Here is a 15,643-nt window from a genome sequence, read left to right on the forward strand (position 1 = left end):
AGTGGCAATAGCCCTCTGGAAGCCTGCAACGCCAGACAGCTACCGGTCAGTCGCGAATCAATTTGGAGTGGGAAAATCTACTGTGGGGGCTGCTGTGATGCAAGTAGCCAAAGCAATCATTAAGCTGCTGCTGCTACAAAAGGTTGTGACTCTGGGAAACGTACAGATCATAGTGGATGGCTTTGCTGCAATGGGATTCCCTAACTGTGGTGGGGCGACAGATGGAACACACATCCCTATCTTGGCACTGGAGCACCAGGGCACCCAGTACGTAAACCGCAAGGGGTACTCTTCAATGGTGCTGCAAGCACTGGTGGATCACAAGGGACGTTTCACCAACATCCACATGGGATGGTCAGGAAGGGTTCATGACGCTCGCATCTTCAGGAACACTACTCTGTTTAAACGGCTGCAGCAAGGGAATTACTTCCCAGACCAGAAAACAACAGTTGGGGATGTTGAAATGCCTATAGTAATCCTGGGTGACCCAGCCTACCCCTTGATGCCATGGCTCATGAAGCCATACACAGGCAGCCTGGACAGTAGTCAGGAGCTGTTCAACAACAGGCTGAGCAAGTGCAGAATGGTGGTAGAATGTGCATTTGGCCATTTAAAGGCACGCTGGTGCACATTACTGACTCTATCAGACCTCAGCCAAACCAATGTCCCCTTTGTTATTGCTGCTTGCTGTGTGATCCACAATCTCTGTGAGAGTAAGGGGGAGACCTTTATGGCGGGGTGGGAGGCTGTGGCAAATCACCTGGCTGCTGATTACGTGCAGCCAGACACCAGGGCGATTAGAAAAGCACACCAGGAAGCAGTGCGCATCAGAGAAGCTTTGAAAATGAGTTTCATCATGGGCCGGGGTACGGTGTAACTGTTGTGTTTGTTTCCCCTTTGATGAACCCATCCCCCTTTGATTGACTCATTCCCTGTAAGCAACCCACCCTCCCCCTTCAATTACAGCTTGCTTTCAAAGGAAATAAAGTCACTATCTTTAAAAATCATGTATTCTTTATTAAAAAGTCATTATAAAAAGAGGGAGAGAACTGACAAGGTATCCTGGGTGTGGTTTGGGAGGAGGATAGGAGGGAAGGAAAAGGCTACTAAAAACATTTCAATGTAATGACAGCCTTTTGGTTGGGCGATCCACGGGAGTGGAGTGGGCGGGTGCACGAAGCCTTCCCCCACGCGTTCTTACACATCTGGGTGAGGAAGACATGGAACATGGTGAGTGGTGAAGGTGATTACACAGGGGCTGCAGCGGCACTCTGTGACCCCGCTGCTCTTCCTGAAGCTCCACCAGACGTCGGAGGATGTCAGTTTGATCATGCAGCAGCCCCAGCGTTGCATCCCATCACCTCTGATCTTCCTGCTACCACCTCTCATCTCGAGCGTCTCTCCTATCCTCACGTTGGTCCCTCCTGTCCTCATGTTCATTGGCATCTTTCCTGTAATTTGATACCACGTCCTTCCACTCATTCAGTTGAGCTCTTTCATTTCGGGTCACTTCCATGATTTCCGAGAACATTTCGTCTCGCGTCTTCTTTTTCCTCCGCCTTATCTGAGATAGCCTTCGGGATGGAGTAGGGAGGCTTGAAAAATGTGCAGCTGCATGAGGGAGGGAAAAAAGGGAGAGAAGTATTTAAAAAGATACATATTACAGAACAATGGTTATACTCTTTCACAGTGAACAACACTATTCACCTTACATAGCACATGTGATTTCAATACAAGGTCGCATTTTGCATCTTAATATTGAGTGCCTGCGGCTCTGGTGTTACAGATCTCACAGATGCAGGCTCGGGCATCAGAATTCAGCTTGTATGTGGCCATGGTAAGCCATTGTCTTTCGGCTTCTGCAGCCTTCATATACACAGTGCCTTCCTTTCCCAAATACCAAGCAAATCCCATCCAGTGATGCTTCTTTCCTGTTAACATGCAGCAGCAGAAACCACCACCCCCTCCAATTCTGTCGGATGATCGCTTTACCCCTCCCCTCACCGCGTATCATGGAAGATCACTGCTAATCACCCCACTTCCCCTCCCTACCACGTGGCTGGTAGCAGGGAAGATCCCTGATAGCCAAATGCAAAAAAGCTCAGCGCTATTCCCCTCCTCCCCTCCCCCCGCTTGGCTACGTGCAAGGAAGGATTTCTTTTAAGCAACAGGCAAACAGCCCAGTAGGAATGGCCATCTCTGTCCCCTTACTTAAATTCCTGAATTTCAACCAGGTTACCATGAATGATATCACTCTCCTGAGGATAACACAGCGAGATAAAGAATGGATGTTTCTTGAATGCCAGCAATCACCGGGATCATACACAGCTAGGCTTTGTCATGCAATGATACCCAATTACTTGCTACATGCATGGCGTGGTAAAGTGTCCTACCATGGTGGACGGAATAAGTCTGCCTTGCTCAGAAACCTTCTGCAAAGGCTTTTAGAGTACCTCCAGGAGAGCCTCATGGAGATGTCCCTGGAGGATTTCCGCTCTATCCCCAGACATGTTAACACATTTTTCCAATAACTGTACTGGCCGCGAATGCATCCCAAGTCCTCAGGGCAAATCAATCATTAAAAAACGCTTGCTTTTAAACCATGTTTTATATTTACAAAAGTACACTCACCAGGTCGCTTTCATGGCTTCACTGTCTGGGCTAGTGGCTTGGGAAGGCTGGGAGGGTAATTCCGTCTGGGTGAGAAAAAGCTCCTGGCTGTTGGGGCTAACGGAGTGCTGTGTGCTCTCTGCCAGCTCGTCTCTTCTTCCTCCTCGTCATCTTCCCCGTCCACAGAATCCTCAGCCATGGCTGAGGTTACCACCTCCACCTCGGAATCCAGGAACAGGGGTGGGGTAGTGGTGGCGGACCCCCCTAGAATTGCATGCAGCTCAGCGTAGAAGCGGCATGTTTTTGGCTCTGCCCCGGACCTTCCGTTTGCTTCTTTGCTTTTCTGGTAGGCTTGTCTGAGCTCCTTAACTTTCACTCTGCACTGCACTGAGTCCCTGGTGTGGCCTTTCTCCATCATGGCCTTGGAAATTTTTTCAAATATTTTTTCATTTCGTCTGTTGGAACGGAGTACTGTTAGCACAGAATCCTCTCCCCATATAGCGATCAGATCCAGCACCTCCCATGTGGTCCATACTGGAGCTCTTTTTCGATTCTCAGGAGACTGCATTGTTATCTGCGCTGATGAGCTCTGCTTGGTCACCTGTGCTGATCAGCTCTCCATGCTGGCCAAACAGGAAATGAAATTCAAAAGTTCGCGGGCTTTTCCTGTCTACCTGGCCAGTGCATCAGAGTTCAGATTGCTGTCCAGAGCGGTCACAGTGGTGCACTCTGGGATACCGCCCGGAGGCCAATACCATTGATTTGCGGCCACAGTAACCCTAATCCGATATGGTAATACCGATTTTAGCGCTACTCCTCTCGTTGGGGAGGATTACAGAAACCGATTTAAAGAGCCTTTTATATCGATATAAAGGGCCTCTTTGTGTGGACGAGTACAGCGTTAAATCGGTTTAACGCTGCTAAAATCGGTTTAAACACGCAGAGTAGACCAGGCCTGACAGTGCCAAGACCCACTTCTCTCCCACAAGTGTTCTCCAGTAGCTGGACCTAGCATGAAAATCCATGCAAAAGGATTAAACCCCTCTCAGCGGTGTTACCCAGCAGTGAAGAAAACAAGCTGGGTGCCATCAGTACCTCGTTTACAGGGAAAAGTACTCAGACTCATAGGTATGTCAGATTCACAGGCTCAAGATGGGCAAGTACTTGGATGGGAGAAGTCCGTGGGAGGTGGGATAGGGACAAAAACAAAGACTAGAAGTGGGTGTTAGAATATAGTAGATGGCACTTTTCCCTCTGAGTCAGTACGGACCCAAAAGGTCAGGTATGCTTCTGGGGGAGCTCTCTTTCAGAAAAGTCATCAAACAGAGCTTCTGATCATTAAAGCTCCCAAGATAATTTTTGCAAGAGCAGGGGTATTACATTTGGTGTTCCAGCCCATGTTCACATCAGGTGATGAGGAACAGAACTTTGGTAGCAGAGCTGGTAGAAAAAAGTCAGATTTTGGTGAAACAGTACACACTTTTTCAATTCTATTTTTATTGATGAATTTCTGCTGTTTTCAATCAGCTCTGAATTATATCTCTGTAAATTTCCCTGAAGTTTCAGTTGCACACATTATTCTTAATTTTTGCCTCTAAACTTTGTTGCTGTTACTAAATGATTTAAACAGCTGCTACCTTCAATCCAGAGGTGACTCCATGTCTGAAATGACTTATGAATAGCTAGATATAGTTGATAAATTCTTTTGTCTTTCAAGCATATCAACAGTGCTAATTAAATTCTCATTATAGATATTTACATACAATGGCCCTCTCAGTAGGACAAAAAGTAAAAAGTAAGATTGCTTAATTTCAGCTCAAATGAAATTTTTTTGGGAAGTTTCATAATTTTTGGAGCATTTCTTGATGAGGGGACTATGAACAGTTTACCTGTTTGTGGAGATTTTGAATTCTAACTTCTTTTGTCCTATGAATTAAAAATGACTTTCATGCTAAAAGTTCAGTCTCACAGTACACCTGAGTCCAGCATGAACAAATGCACACAATACATCTGCATGTTAAAACAAAGAATTAGAACATTATGAATAGATTCATAAATGTTAAGGCATTGTGATCATCTAATCTGACCTCCTGTATAACACAGACAAAGAATTTTATGCAAGTACTCCAGTACCGAACAAATTAACCTATGTTTGACTACAACATATCTACCAGATAGGCATCCAGTCGTGATTTGAAGACATCAAGAGCTGGAGAATCCACCATCTCCCTTGGTATTTTGTTCCTATAGTACATTTGAACATACTGCTTTTAGAAGAGACAGTCCCTATAGCAGCAGATATTATGGTGTGCTCCAGGTGACTGCAAATGTTTTCATGTGTATATCCTGCACTGTGCATTGCCATCCCTTTAGTTCCTAACTTTGCAGACAAAAAGATTTCATCAATCTCATGGCGAAGTTTAATGCTGCAGTCTCTCTTAACCCCTCTGTTTATATGCCCTCTAAAGAACTTGCAGTTTTTAAACTTGAGAGAGTTCTGTTCAGCAGACTTTTTTGATTTTCCATGTTTATATTCATCTGGGGATGAACGTCTGAGTCACAGTAGGATGAAAGTGAAGGAGAAGCAACTGACGCACACAAACAAGTACTCTTACTGGTCTGAAGAGTGCTAACGTTGATGAATTTTTAAGGCTAAGCAGATTTGGGCCTGAATAATAGTTAGACAGGTGACCAATGGAAAATACTTGGTGTTTTAGACTTGCAAGAGCACTGGCTCTGCTCGCCAATCTGAGATCGGGAAGGGTGGGCCCCTACAACGCCAGCTGAAGTCAACGGGGCCTGCAGGTGCTCAACACTTCTAAAATTGTACGTTTTATATCTCTTCTTAACAACATTATACTTTGAAAGGGTTTGTATCTGATGTTTCCCCCCACGAATCAATGACTGGGCTGTGCAGATATGTGCAGTTGTGGGATTTGGGTTTCATTCATTCATTCATTCTTATCTTCTCTCTTTGGTGGAGAGTCTAACGCAATGGCTCTCAACCTTTCCAGGCTACCATACCCCTTTAGGAATCTGATTTCAAGTTTCATCTCACTTAAAAACTACTTGCTTACAAATCAGACATAAAAATACAAAAGTGTCAAGAGCAAGCTATTACTGAAAACTTGCTTTCTTTCTCATTTTTACCATATAATTATCAAATATATTGATTTCAATATAAATATTGTACTTACATTTCAGAGTGATACCTCAGCCTGTTTTTCACTTGTGAGCCTTGTTTGAAGCCCAAGCCCCAGGCAGCAGGCTGAAGCATGTAACTTAGCTTTGTGGGGCCTCTTGTGGTATGGGGCCCCAGGCAATTGCCCTGCTTGCCACCGCCAGTGACAGCCCTGCTCTTGCAATTCCCCCTAAACCTGGCCCGTGACCCACCTGGGGGCTGCAACCCGCAGGCTGAGAAACACTCATCTAGATGAGCTGAGTACCCCTGGAAGGCCTCTGCATACCCCCTGCGTAGACCCCTGGCTGAAAACCACTGGTCTAATGAGCATATGTTCTGATTCAATCTGCAGCCTGAGCTCTTTTGTTTAGAGAATGATCGAGGCTTGAATTGTTACAAGCCAATGATTTACTTCTGAGTGGATTAAAATAATCCTAATATTAAATGTTATTTTGCACTTTATTTTTTTCTCTCACAAAACACTAAGATTCATCCTGAGACAGAATAGATGGAAAGAGCCACTGGAGCCTGGAGTGGTCTCTCAGCCTTGGAGGACACTCAAAGTATCACTGAATAAAAGGGACCTACAGTCTAGAAAAAGGAGCAGAATACAGGTTTCTGGAACCGGTAGTTCCACCACCAGAGTCAGAGGTAGCAGTTCCAATAGGAAGGTTGAGATGTGCATAGGTTAAGTCTTCCTGTAACCATTTAAATCTTCCATAAAAATAGAGAAAAAAGTCTCGGGGGGGGGGCTCTTCCTGGAGATGTTCTAGGAAAACTCCAGGGACAAATCTCAGTTATGTATTTGTGCCCTAGAACCTGGGGCCACCCACCCCATAGAGCAGACAGTTACCAGCAGATTTTTGTATAAGCCTGCACTGAAATCACATTTTTTAATGCAATGTGAGTAATCCTCGGCAAATAGGCCTTGAGATGCTACTTCAAACACAACAACTGCTACACTCACAGCTGTCTGTACGTGACTCCTAGGACTCTCGAAAGCAGAATCTTTGAAGCAGCAATCTGGAGTATGAGAGAGATCCTCCGTTACATGGAGCACAAAGGAGCTGGTCTCCATTCCAGCAGAGAAATCTCAAAAGAAACTGGTTCTGCAGGGAGCCCACATAAAAGCTGTAATTAAAGGGGAGTGCTTGAGAACTCCTGGAGAAGGATGGCCACTGCAGATTAATATATTCCTATTGCTTAGATTCATCAGATCAAGTACCTAGAAGACTTGATGAATACTTGAGTTATTCTTTCTGAGTGATTACTACAGGTGAAGAGCTCATTACACATAGATATATGCAGCAAGGGGTGCAGATGTAGTACAGACTCAGCTCACTTGATTCAGATTAACAAAATTAAATGAAAACACAATGTGAAATCAGGGCTCTTTACAGTACTGCTTGAGACAGTGCTGTGGGTAACATTTTCTCTTTATGTAGGAGAGGTGCAGCATGGACAATATCATTGCAAGTTTCCACGACACAACCCCTTACCCTATTCTGGCAAGGCAACGTCAGCCTGGAGAGGTAATGTCAGTCTCCATGTCCATTCAGTCCTTGACTAGGTAGGGCCAATTAATTTATGGGTGTCGGGGTTTCAGGTTTTTATAGGAACATATGGTTCATTAGGAACGGAAGAGACATCATGATTACGCAGTTGGTGAGCTGAGACCATAGCCTATCATCCTGACCAATATTGTCAAGTTGTTTCCTTGTTCTCCTCATCTGTCTCCAGTTGTTGTTTTTTGTCTTATACATCAGTTGGACGTTCTTTGGGGCAAGGGCCATCTTTTTGTTCTGTGTTTGTACAATGCCTAGCACAACAGGGACCTGGTCCATGACAAGGACGCCTAGGTGCTACTGGAATACAAATAATAAATAACTAATTTCACATTGGCCAGAAAACAGCTTATGGATTTGAACAGCTGACCTTCATGTGAATCACTCCACATGGCTCAGAGAACAGATATTCACTCAGGCATTTGAGGCTTGATCCAAAGCTCATTGAACTCAACGGGCTTTGGATCAAGCCCTTCAGGCCTACATCCCGGAGAACAAACTTGGGGAAGCTTGGAAAGTTCAAACATTTTCCTTACAAAGGAGTTTGGTCTTTAAAAAGAAATTCCCGCAGTCTAAAATATTTAAACAAAGGTATTCTTTCCACGGGGGCCTTTCTTAATGTTTCCCATAATCTGAGTCCACCTGCGATGCATGTCCTGAGGACAAAGACCTGATACTGGCCTTCCATGCAAGAAAGCAACTTTAAATTGAGTCATGATGCCATCTCATATTGGTTCTCTTAGCATTGGTAAGGGGTTAGAAGCCATGGGCACCGCAGCACCCAAAGGTTGGGCAGAAACATAACAAGGTTGCAAATAACTTCCATGCCCAGTCTGAGTTCCCACATTTGGGTCCTGCAGCGAAGAGACGACTCACCGGCGCAGCACCTCCTACTGGTCTTCTTGGGAATTAGCTCGTCCAGAACTTGGAGCACCCTCTGCTGGCTGATGTCTCGCTTGCCTCAGGGCCCCATGTGCCTCTGCAGAACCTCCGCTCTGAGTCTCCCCTCCCAGGGGAACCCCCACCCCTCTAAACCTACCTTGCCTCAGTGGCTACTGACAGTTGTCATCCAGTCCCCTTTCCCTGGGGCAGATTGCAGTTTGTAATGGCCACTCATCATCGGCAAGGGGGTAGGACCTACTGCCTTTGCCTATCACCAGGCTGCCCCTCTGCAGCCCCAGTACCTTCATAGGCCTTCAACAAGGCCTTTTCCCTTCCCCAGCACTGCTCTGCCTCAGGTCCCTTGCTCCCAGACAGCTAGCCCTTCCCACTCCAGGGCTAAAGTGAGACTCCCTTGTCTCCTGGCCCCACAGCCCTTTTATCCAGGTCAGCTGTGGCCTGATTAAGACAGCCACACCTGTGGCTGTTTCCCCAATCAGCCTAGCTTGGCTGCTTTTAACCCCTGTTCTGCAGGAGTGGGGCAGCCGCCCCACTACACGCCCCAAACCACTTAGGGCAAAATTTTCAAAAGCACTTAAATTACTTTGGAGCCTAAATCCTATTGAAAATGAATTGGACTTAGTCTCTGGAGCACTTAGGTGCTTTTGAAAATTTTACCCATAGTGTCTTCTGACAGAAAGCTGCACCAGTTGGTCACCAAATGCCCACTGTTTCTATTATATTTCTGTAATTTAACTGGTGATGACCTGTAATGATTCCCTTCAGGAAGATATTCTTTAATTAAAACAATGAGTAAGCCATGGTTTAAATTGATTCCCTGCTATTCCTCAAGGTAAAGGGAGTGACAATTCTTAAGCACAACAAGGAAGAGGATAAAAGACAAGTGCTATTTTATACTTCACCATCTACAGTCTGTAAAGCAAGAAAAACCTTATTTAATTATACCTACAATTTACACGCGACTCATTAGACAGGGATATAAGATGCACAGCTAAATTTAAATTCCTTTCTAAAAGAATTGCCACTGGTAGTAACAGTGAAATACATTGCACCTATCTGTAGAATTACAGCCCAATTTTAATGTCCGTTTAGTATCCAGATCCTCTGTCCAGATTGAACTGCCGTGGAAGTTTAGGTTCACAGAATGTTAGAAGCGGAAAGGATTTTATGGCTAGGCAAAACAACAAGATGGCTAAATTATATGATTCCAACATTTGTCATTTTCAAATGTAAAAGTTAATGGGCCTGCATTATTGGAATCACTGTAGAGAATGGCATGAACGTCATGTAGGCAAAAATCAAGAGGCCAATGATCCAAAATGTTTTAAAGTCTAGATTTTCCTCTACAGTGAGAGAAGATTATATTCTGACCTGTGCAGAAACTATAAGGGGTTATTAAACATATTAGCTGAGTTGTCAAGTAATTTCTGATAATGCAAGTGAGTCTTGACATTGGTTATACATGCCTGGAGGAGACATTGTTTTCCAATGTACAGATGATTTTCAGAAACATGGAAGCAGAGATAACAGCCAATGCTGCCTGATAAACCACTAATCTGTGTGAACCATACAGGCAATAATGGCATCAGCAGGGTTTCTTTTAAAGGTTATTATGGCAGCAAGAAAAATGAATAGCTGCTTCTGCTGATCTTTATTAGTTAGCTATCTCTTTACTTTCTGAATCGGCAGTCATTAGAGCTGCAGCACCCCCCAGTCCTGCTTTGGTGCAGTGAATAGTCATAAATTTGAATGGACAGAAGATTCTGCTTTTTAATGTCTCCTCATATTCATTGTCTTTGGACCTACCTGTGGCCTTTAGTGCTGGCTGTTCACCTAGCAATAGTTTTAACCTTTTGGCATGGATTTTGCCCTGGTAATGTGACTCGGCCACCACTGCTGAGGTGAAGGACATGTTACATAGCGTGCAGCATTTGTTCTTGTCCACTGCATCGGCATCGCTGCCCTGGATGGAGACAAAAGAAAGAGAGATGTCAAGTAAAACCAGACAGACCACAGAGAAAGGGAAGAGTGAAATCCAGTTCTGTGATGACACTGCAAAGCCACAACCACCCCAGAAATCCAAAAGGGCTTTTCCCTCCCTTTGCTATTGGAAACACACCCCCTGTTTGCGGCCCAAGCGTTAATTCTGCTTAATGAATTACTCTCCACTGCTGATGCTCCCTGCCCCTGAGTGTTCCTGGAATGGATGACAGCACACAACCTGCTTTAATACAGATCCCAGTAGGCATGAGGCCTTGGATGTCTAAGGAGACTGTGGTATATAAAACCATTCAGGCAACCTATTAGCAGGCTCAAATGGTGGCTCAAAAAGGACATGGATGGAATCTGTTCATCGCCTCAGCCCTATCCAACTGTGGCCTCAAAGAAAGGAGACACTGATGATTATGAATAGGTATGTGCTCTGATGCCAGTTGCTTTTGGGGCTCTCCCTGTTGTTCCTTTGCTGTGGTAAGCCTCATGGGGTGCAACTCGCTCCCTGCCAGTTATCAGGGCTCATTCCCCTGCATGCTTTCATATGACTCCTCAGGAGGTTCCCTTTGTTGTTTGCTCCGTATTTGCTTTCACTGGCTATGGGGCATTGGGAAATCAGACACCTGGGTTGTTATAACAGATGTTGCTTATTGGTCAAAGGGATAGTCTCTTTGATAACATTTTTTAAAATGTGCCAAGAAGCAGCTAGAATAGGACAGGCCCCTCTTTAGAGGATGGGGACCCAAAAACCAACCAGGTTGGGGGTTTCACCAGAGCCATGCCACCACATTCCAATGGGATTTGGGCACTTCACTCCCGCAGGCATCTCTGGAAATCACAGCCTAAATATTTAGATTATTGCCCCCCTTTCTTTGGTGTGATAGAGCTTGTGGATGGGTGCAGGGACACTAAAAGGGTTACATTTAGTGCCCTTGCCTTTCTCCTTGCATGGGTGTCCAAGGGGAGGTCTTCTGCAGACAGGAGAAGAACGCCTGCAGGAAGGCTGAGTGCTATCCCCTCAGGCTCCTTTTGCTTGTTTGGTCTGTGTTTATGAGGACTCTTCTCTCCTGCCAGTGGCTAGGATTGGTTTCTGCCCAGCCTCCCCAGCAATGCACAAAGCCACTCAGATCATCTGTTTGAAAATCACTGGAAGGTTCATTGTAATTTTAAATCTCCTCTGTTTTAATGCTGCGGTGCAGGTTGCCAGGCATTTCAGGCACAGGCCAGAGAGGGGTTGGGGAAAAGATGGCTGTAAAAATAAAATGAGTACTGAACAACCAGATGGATGGCCAGCCACTTCTGCAACAGTGGGTCTGGCACTGCTAGCAAAGCAACCCCTGATTACTCTCATTACAGTCTGTACAGTACCAGAGATCAGACAGGGGCTCAGATGTCAATCACAGATTAGTAAATTGATAATTCAGGATGGAGTAAAGGTGGAGCCTTCTGTAGGGTCCCTACTGGACAGACTAGACCTAGGCCAGTTTCCTTAACTAACCCAATGCTGGGAATAATATCTGAGATGCTCCAGAACAATTTCTCTTAGGTGCACTAAAGGCAAACTCCTAGTTATCAAACAGATGGGAAAATTCAGGAACTAGGATCGGCTATGTGCGTCTCCCCACCCCCATTCTCAACAGACCATGAAGAGCCTGAGTTAGTGGCCAAACACATTACTTTCCTAGGGTTTGGCTTATTGGTCATTTAGAAACAACAACAACACACCACCTCCTTGGCCATTTCCCTTCCAAAAACCCCAGTGCGTCCCAGTGCAAAGAATCATTCCTACCCTCTTTAGATCCTGACTGAATCTAACTGACTGCACCATTGGCCAGCACAACACATCACTAACTCCCCTGACTCTTCCTGGAGAGCTTTATTCAGTACATGAGCCATGGGTAACAAGCTCAGCAGGCCCATACAGCACTTATATTCTAACAGGTGCGTTAGGGAGCTGCCAGGGCCTAGTCAGGGGTTCACAGACAGGCCTCTCATTTGTCCTACAGCATCTCAGTGTTTTTTTTCTTTTTCTTTTTTAGTCTTGTGGCTGCAAAGAAACCCACACTCAGACTCATAGACTCATAGACTTTAGGGTCAGAAGGGACCAACATGATCATCTAGTCTGACCTCCCGCACAAAGCAGGCCAGAGAACCCTACCCATCCACTTCTATAACAAACCCCTAACCTACGTCCGAGTTATTGAAGTCTTCAAATTGTGGTTTGAAGACCTCAAGCTGCAGAGAATCCACCAGCAAGTGACCCATGCCCCACAATGCAGAGGAAGGCGAAAAACCTCCAGGGCTTCTGCCAATCTGCCAGGAGGAAAATTCCTTCCCGACCCCAAATATGGCCATCAGCTAAACCCTGAGCATGTGGGCAAGACTCACCAGCCGGCACTCAGGAAAGACTTCTCTGCAGTAACTCAGATCCCATCCCATCCAACATCCCATCACAGACCACTGGGCATACTTACCTGCTGATAATCAAAGATCAATTGCCAAAATTAAGCTATCCCATCATACCATCCCTTCCATAAACTTATCAAGCTTAGTCTTAAAGCCAGATATGTCTTTTGCCCCCACTACTCCCCTTGGAAGGCTGTTCCAGAACTTCACTCCTCTGATGGTTAGAAACCTTCGTCTAATTTCAAGTCTAAACTTCCTAGTGTCCAGTTTATACCCATTTGTTATTGTGTCTACATTGGTACTAAGCTTAAATAATTCCTCTCCCTCCCTAATATTAATCCCTCTGATATACTTATAAAGAGCAGACATTTCCCCCTCAGCCTTCTTTTGGCTAGGCTAAACATAAGGCAGGTTTTCCATTCCTTGGATCATCCTAGTAGCCCGTCTCTGAACCTGTTCCAGTTTGAATTAATCCTTCTTAAACATGGGAGACCAGAACTGCACACAGTATTCCAGATGAGGTCTCACCAGTGCCTTATATAATGGTACTAACATCTCCTTATCTTTGCTGGAAATACCTCGCCTGATGCATCCTAAAACCGCATTAGCTTTTTTAATGGCCATATCACATTGGCGGCTCATAGTCACTAATGTGATCAGAATGGGACCAATGGAGTGATGCCTGCTCAAGTTTGCAGAGAGCCAGAAAAAACAGCTCTGAGTCAAAAACTGTCCCATTCATCTAAATGGGGGCTAACTCAGATGCTCAATGATGATACTTTAAATGCCAACATTGATACGTATTTCACTGCTCAAAAGTCTAAGATTGGAGAGGAAGGATCCTATTATGAGGGACAATGGTTCTCCTGGCTTGTGGTGTGCTTGAAAAATATTAAATAATAATGTGGCATGATGAAGAAACATTTATAGTCCACTGTTAATCATGTCTGGGAATTCTGAGCTCCCATTCTGGTTTGCATTTGCAGAGAGAATACCTGCAAAGAGTGTTGGACCATCCCCAGCATTTCATCTGTTGACACGTACTGTAGAACAAAACACCTATCTTGCAGCAATTATCTCTAGTACCAACTGCTAACAAGATAAACCTGAAGGCAAGAGCAACCTAATGGCACCTACTAAAGACTGGAATAACTGCAACAAAACTTGCCCAGCAGGCCGAACCACCAGCCAGGAAAAATCTGCTACTTTCTGCTTCTTCCCTTGTGGAAGATGAACCTTTGAACTCTGCCTGGTGACTACTCAGATATGAAAAAAGATACCCACAAAGAGATGGGCTTTTTGCATGCGGTAGTGAAAAACATGCCTAGGAAACTGATGCTGCCAGAGACTCTTCTTCTAATACAGTGGGTTCTCAAACTGTGATCAGCTGCTCTCCCTGGAGGGGTCGGGGGCAGTGTGTCTATGGAATGAAACATATTGGTGCAAGGATGATGCTTTATGAGTGCTGTGGCAATGGCCTTGTGATTCTGACACCCAGACTATAAGTCATTTGCTCTTGCATAGGAGGTCCTCATGCATGCATAGCATTTCCATTATTTTTTCCAGAGTTGGTAATCTCTGTATTTTCATGAACTTGAGTGTCCCCTAAAATTGAGGAAAAACGGATTCTGGGGTACACCATAACATTTCAGGTAAATGGGTGTTTCAGACAAGCAGAAGACTCCATCAGGTTGGGTGATATATTTTCTAATGGACAGAGAGTTATTCTGCTATGTATCCAGAGGACTACTGCAGCCCTCAGATCTTAAGAGCTGCACAGGACCCCGGGCTGCATGAAATATGAGCACGTTGGAAGTGCGGTGGATCCTGGCTGCTGATTATCTGGTGTAGAGATCATCTCTGAAGTAATGCTCTATACTGGTGTAACTGGCCAGTGTCAGACAATATACAAAAGCCATGCTGCCTATTGGATGGAATGCCACAGCTAGAAAAAATGTGTATAACTGTATCTCCCGCCAATGGGCTCACCTACAAACAATATGAGCGCCAATACTGCTCCACAAGGGTGAATGCTCCATAAGTTACTGCTAATGATCTATAATCAGTTCTGATTCAGCTCACTCTGTCTCTCTCAACCTACAGATGCAAGCTGTGTTTCTATGGCCAGCAGTCATGGAAATTTAATTTTTGCTAAATTGAGCCCATTAAAACAAAAATGTGCTTCTGGCCACCTTTTAGAATATAAGTGATAATTCCTCCCAGTAACGTGATTTTTTTTCAGTGTGCTCCTTAAAATAAATAAATACCCCCCCCCCCACACACATCACAGTGAAATGCACACATGTGCTGGGCCTCTACTGCTCTGAGCCAGTAAAGTTCTGTAGGACAAGTGCATCCAGAAGGCCTAATTTGTATTTCATGAATAATTAGGAAGCCACATCAAGAAGATTTGTGAGATTATAAAAACGCATTGTAAATACAAACTGCTGAAATTCCTGCAGGACCGAGAGACAATCTAACCTTGTGGAGATCTCCGTCCATTCGCTGCATTCAGCACTCCTCTTTCCTTATATCCCTCTTCCCCCAAGCATTTCCCCCTGCCCCAGCAATGTGCCCATTACCGCTGCAGCCAGGTCCCCTTGCCTTGGTTATGAAAGCATAATAGCCTAATGGGGAACTACAGCATAATAGCCTAATGGGGGACTATGCCAGGTCCAAAGCAAACACTGAAAAAAATGGCTTTCATTCCTGTTGCAGGGGGGTTGCTCCTTTTACGATCTCCAAGGTTTCTCATCCCCGAGTGCCTGAGGTGAGAGGAATAAGCAGTGTGGTGACGCACACAGTCACTCTTAGGGCTGGGGAGCAGACCAAGCTAGGGATGTCAAAAAAGGAAACTGTGCTGGAAAGGAAATAAATGACCAGGACTTGGGAAACCCTGCATGAAGGGAGGAGCACAAACATCGATGCCTCCATTACAGTAGCACCCCCTACATCTGACAAGTCAATGAACACAAAGCTGATTGGAGAG

General features: G+C 45.1%; 1 protein-coding gene across 2 annotated transcripts in view; it reads right to left on the reverse strand.

The window, feature by feature from the left end:
- Nucleotides 1-15,643, reverse strand: part of ZMAT4 (zinc finger matrin-type 4) — a 183,841-nt gene that overhangs the window by 54,332 nt on the left and 113,866 nt on the right. Inside the window, exons 4-5 of one of the 2 annotated variants that reach the window (XM_050940298.1) lie at nt 10,063-10,219; nt 997-1,611 (exon numbers count right to left, since the gene is read on the reverse strand). In XM_050940298.1, coding sequence (XP_050796255.1) covers nt 1,376-1,611; nt 10,063-10,219 — 393 coding nt within the window. In that variant the 3' untranslated portion in view covers nt 997-1,375. Of the gene's footprint in view, nt 1-996; nt 1,612-10,062; nt 10,220-15,643 lie in introns of those variants that run through there. The other variant, XM_050940296.1, reaches the window with a different exon arrangement.

The sequence above is a fragment of the Gopherus flavomarginatus genome, chromosome 2, assembly GCF_025201925.1.
Source record: "Gopherus flavomarginatus isolate rGopFla2 chromosome 2, rGopFla2.mat.asm, whole genome shotgun sequence".
NCBI classification, from domain to species: Eukaryota; Metazoa; Chordata; order Testudines; family Testudinidae; genus Gopherus; species Gopherus flavomarginatus.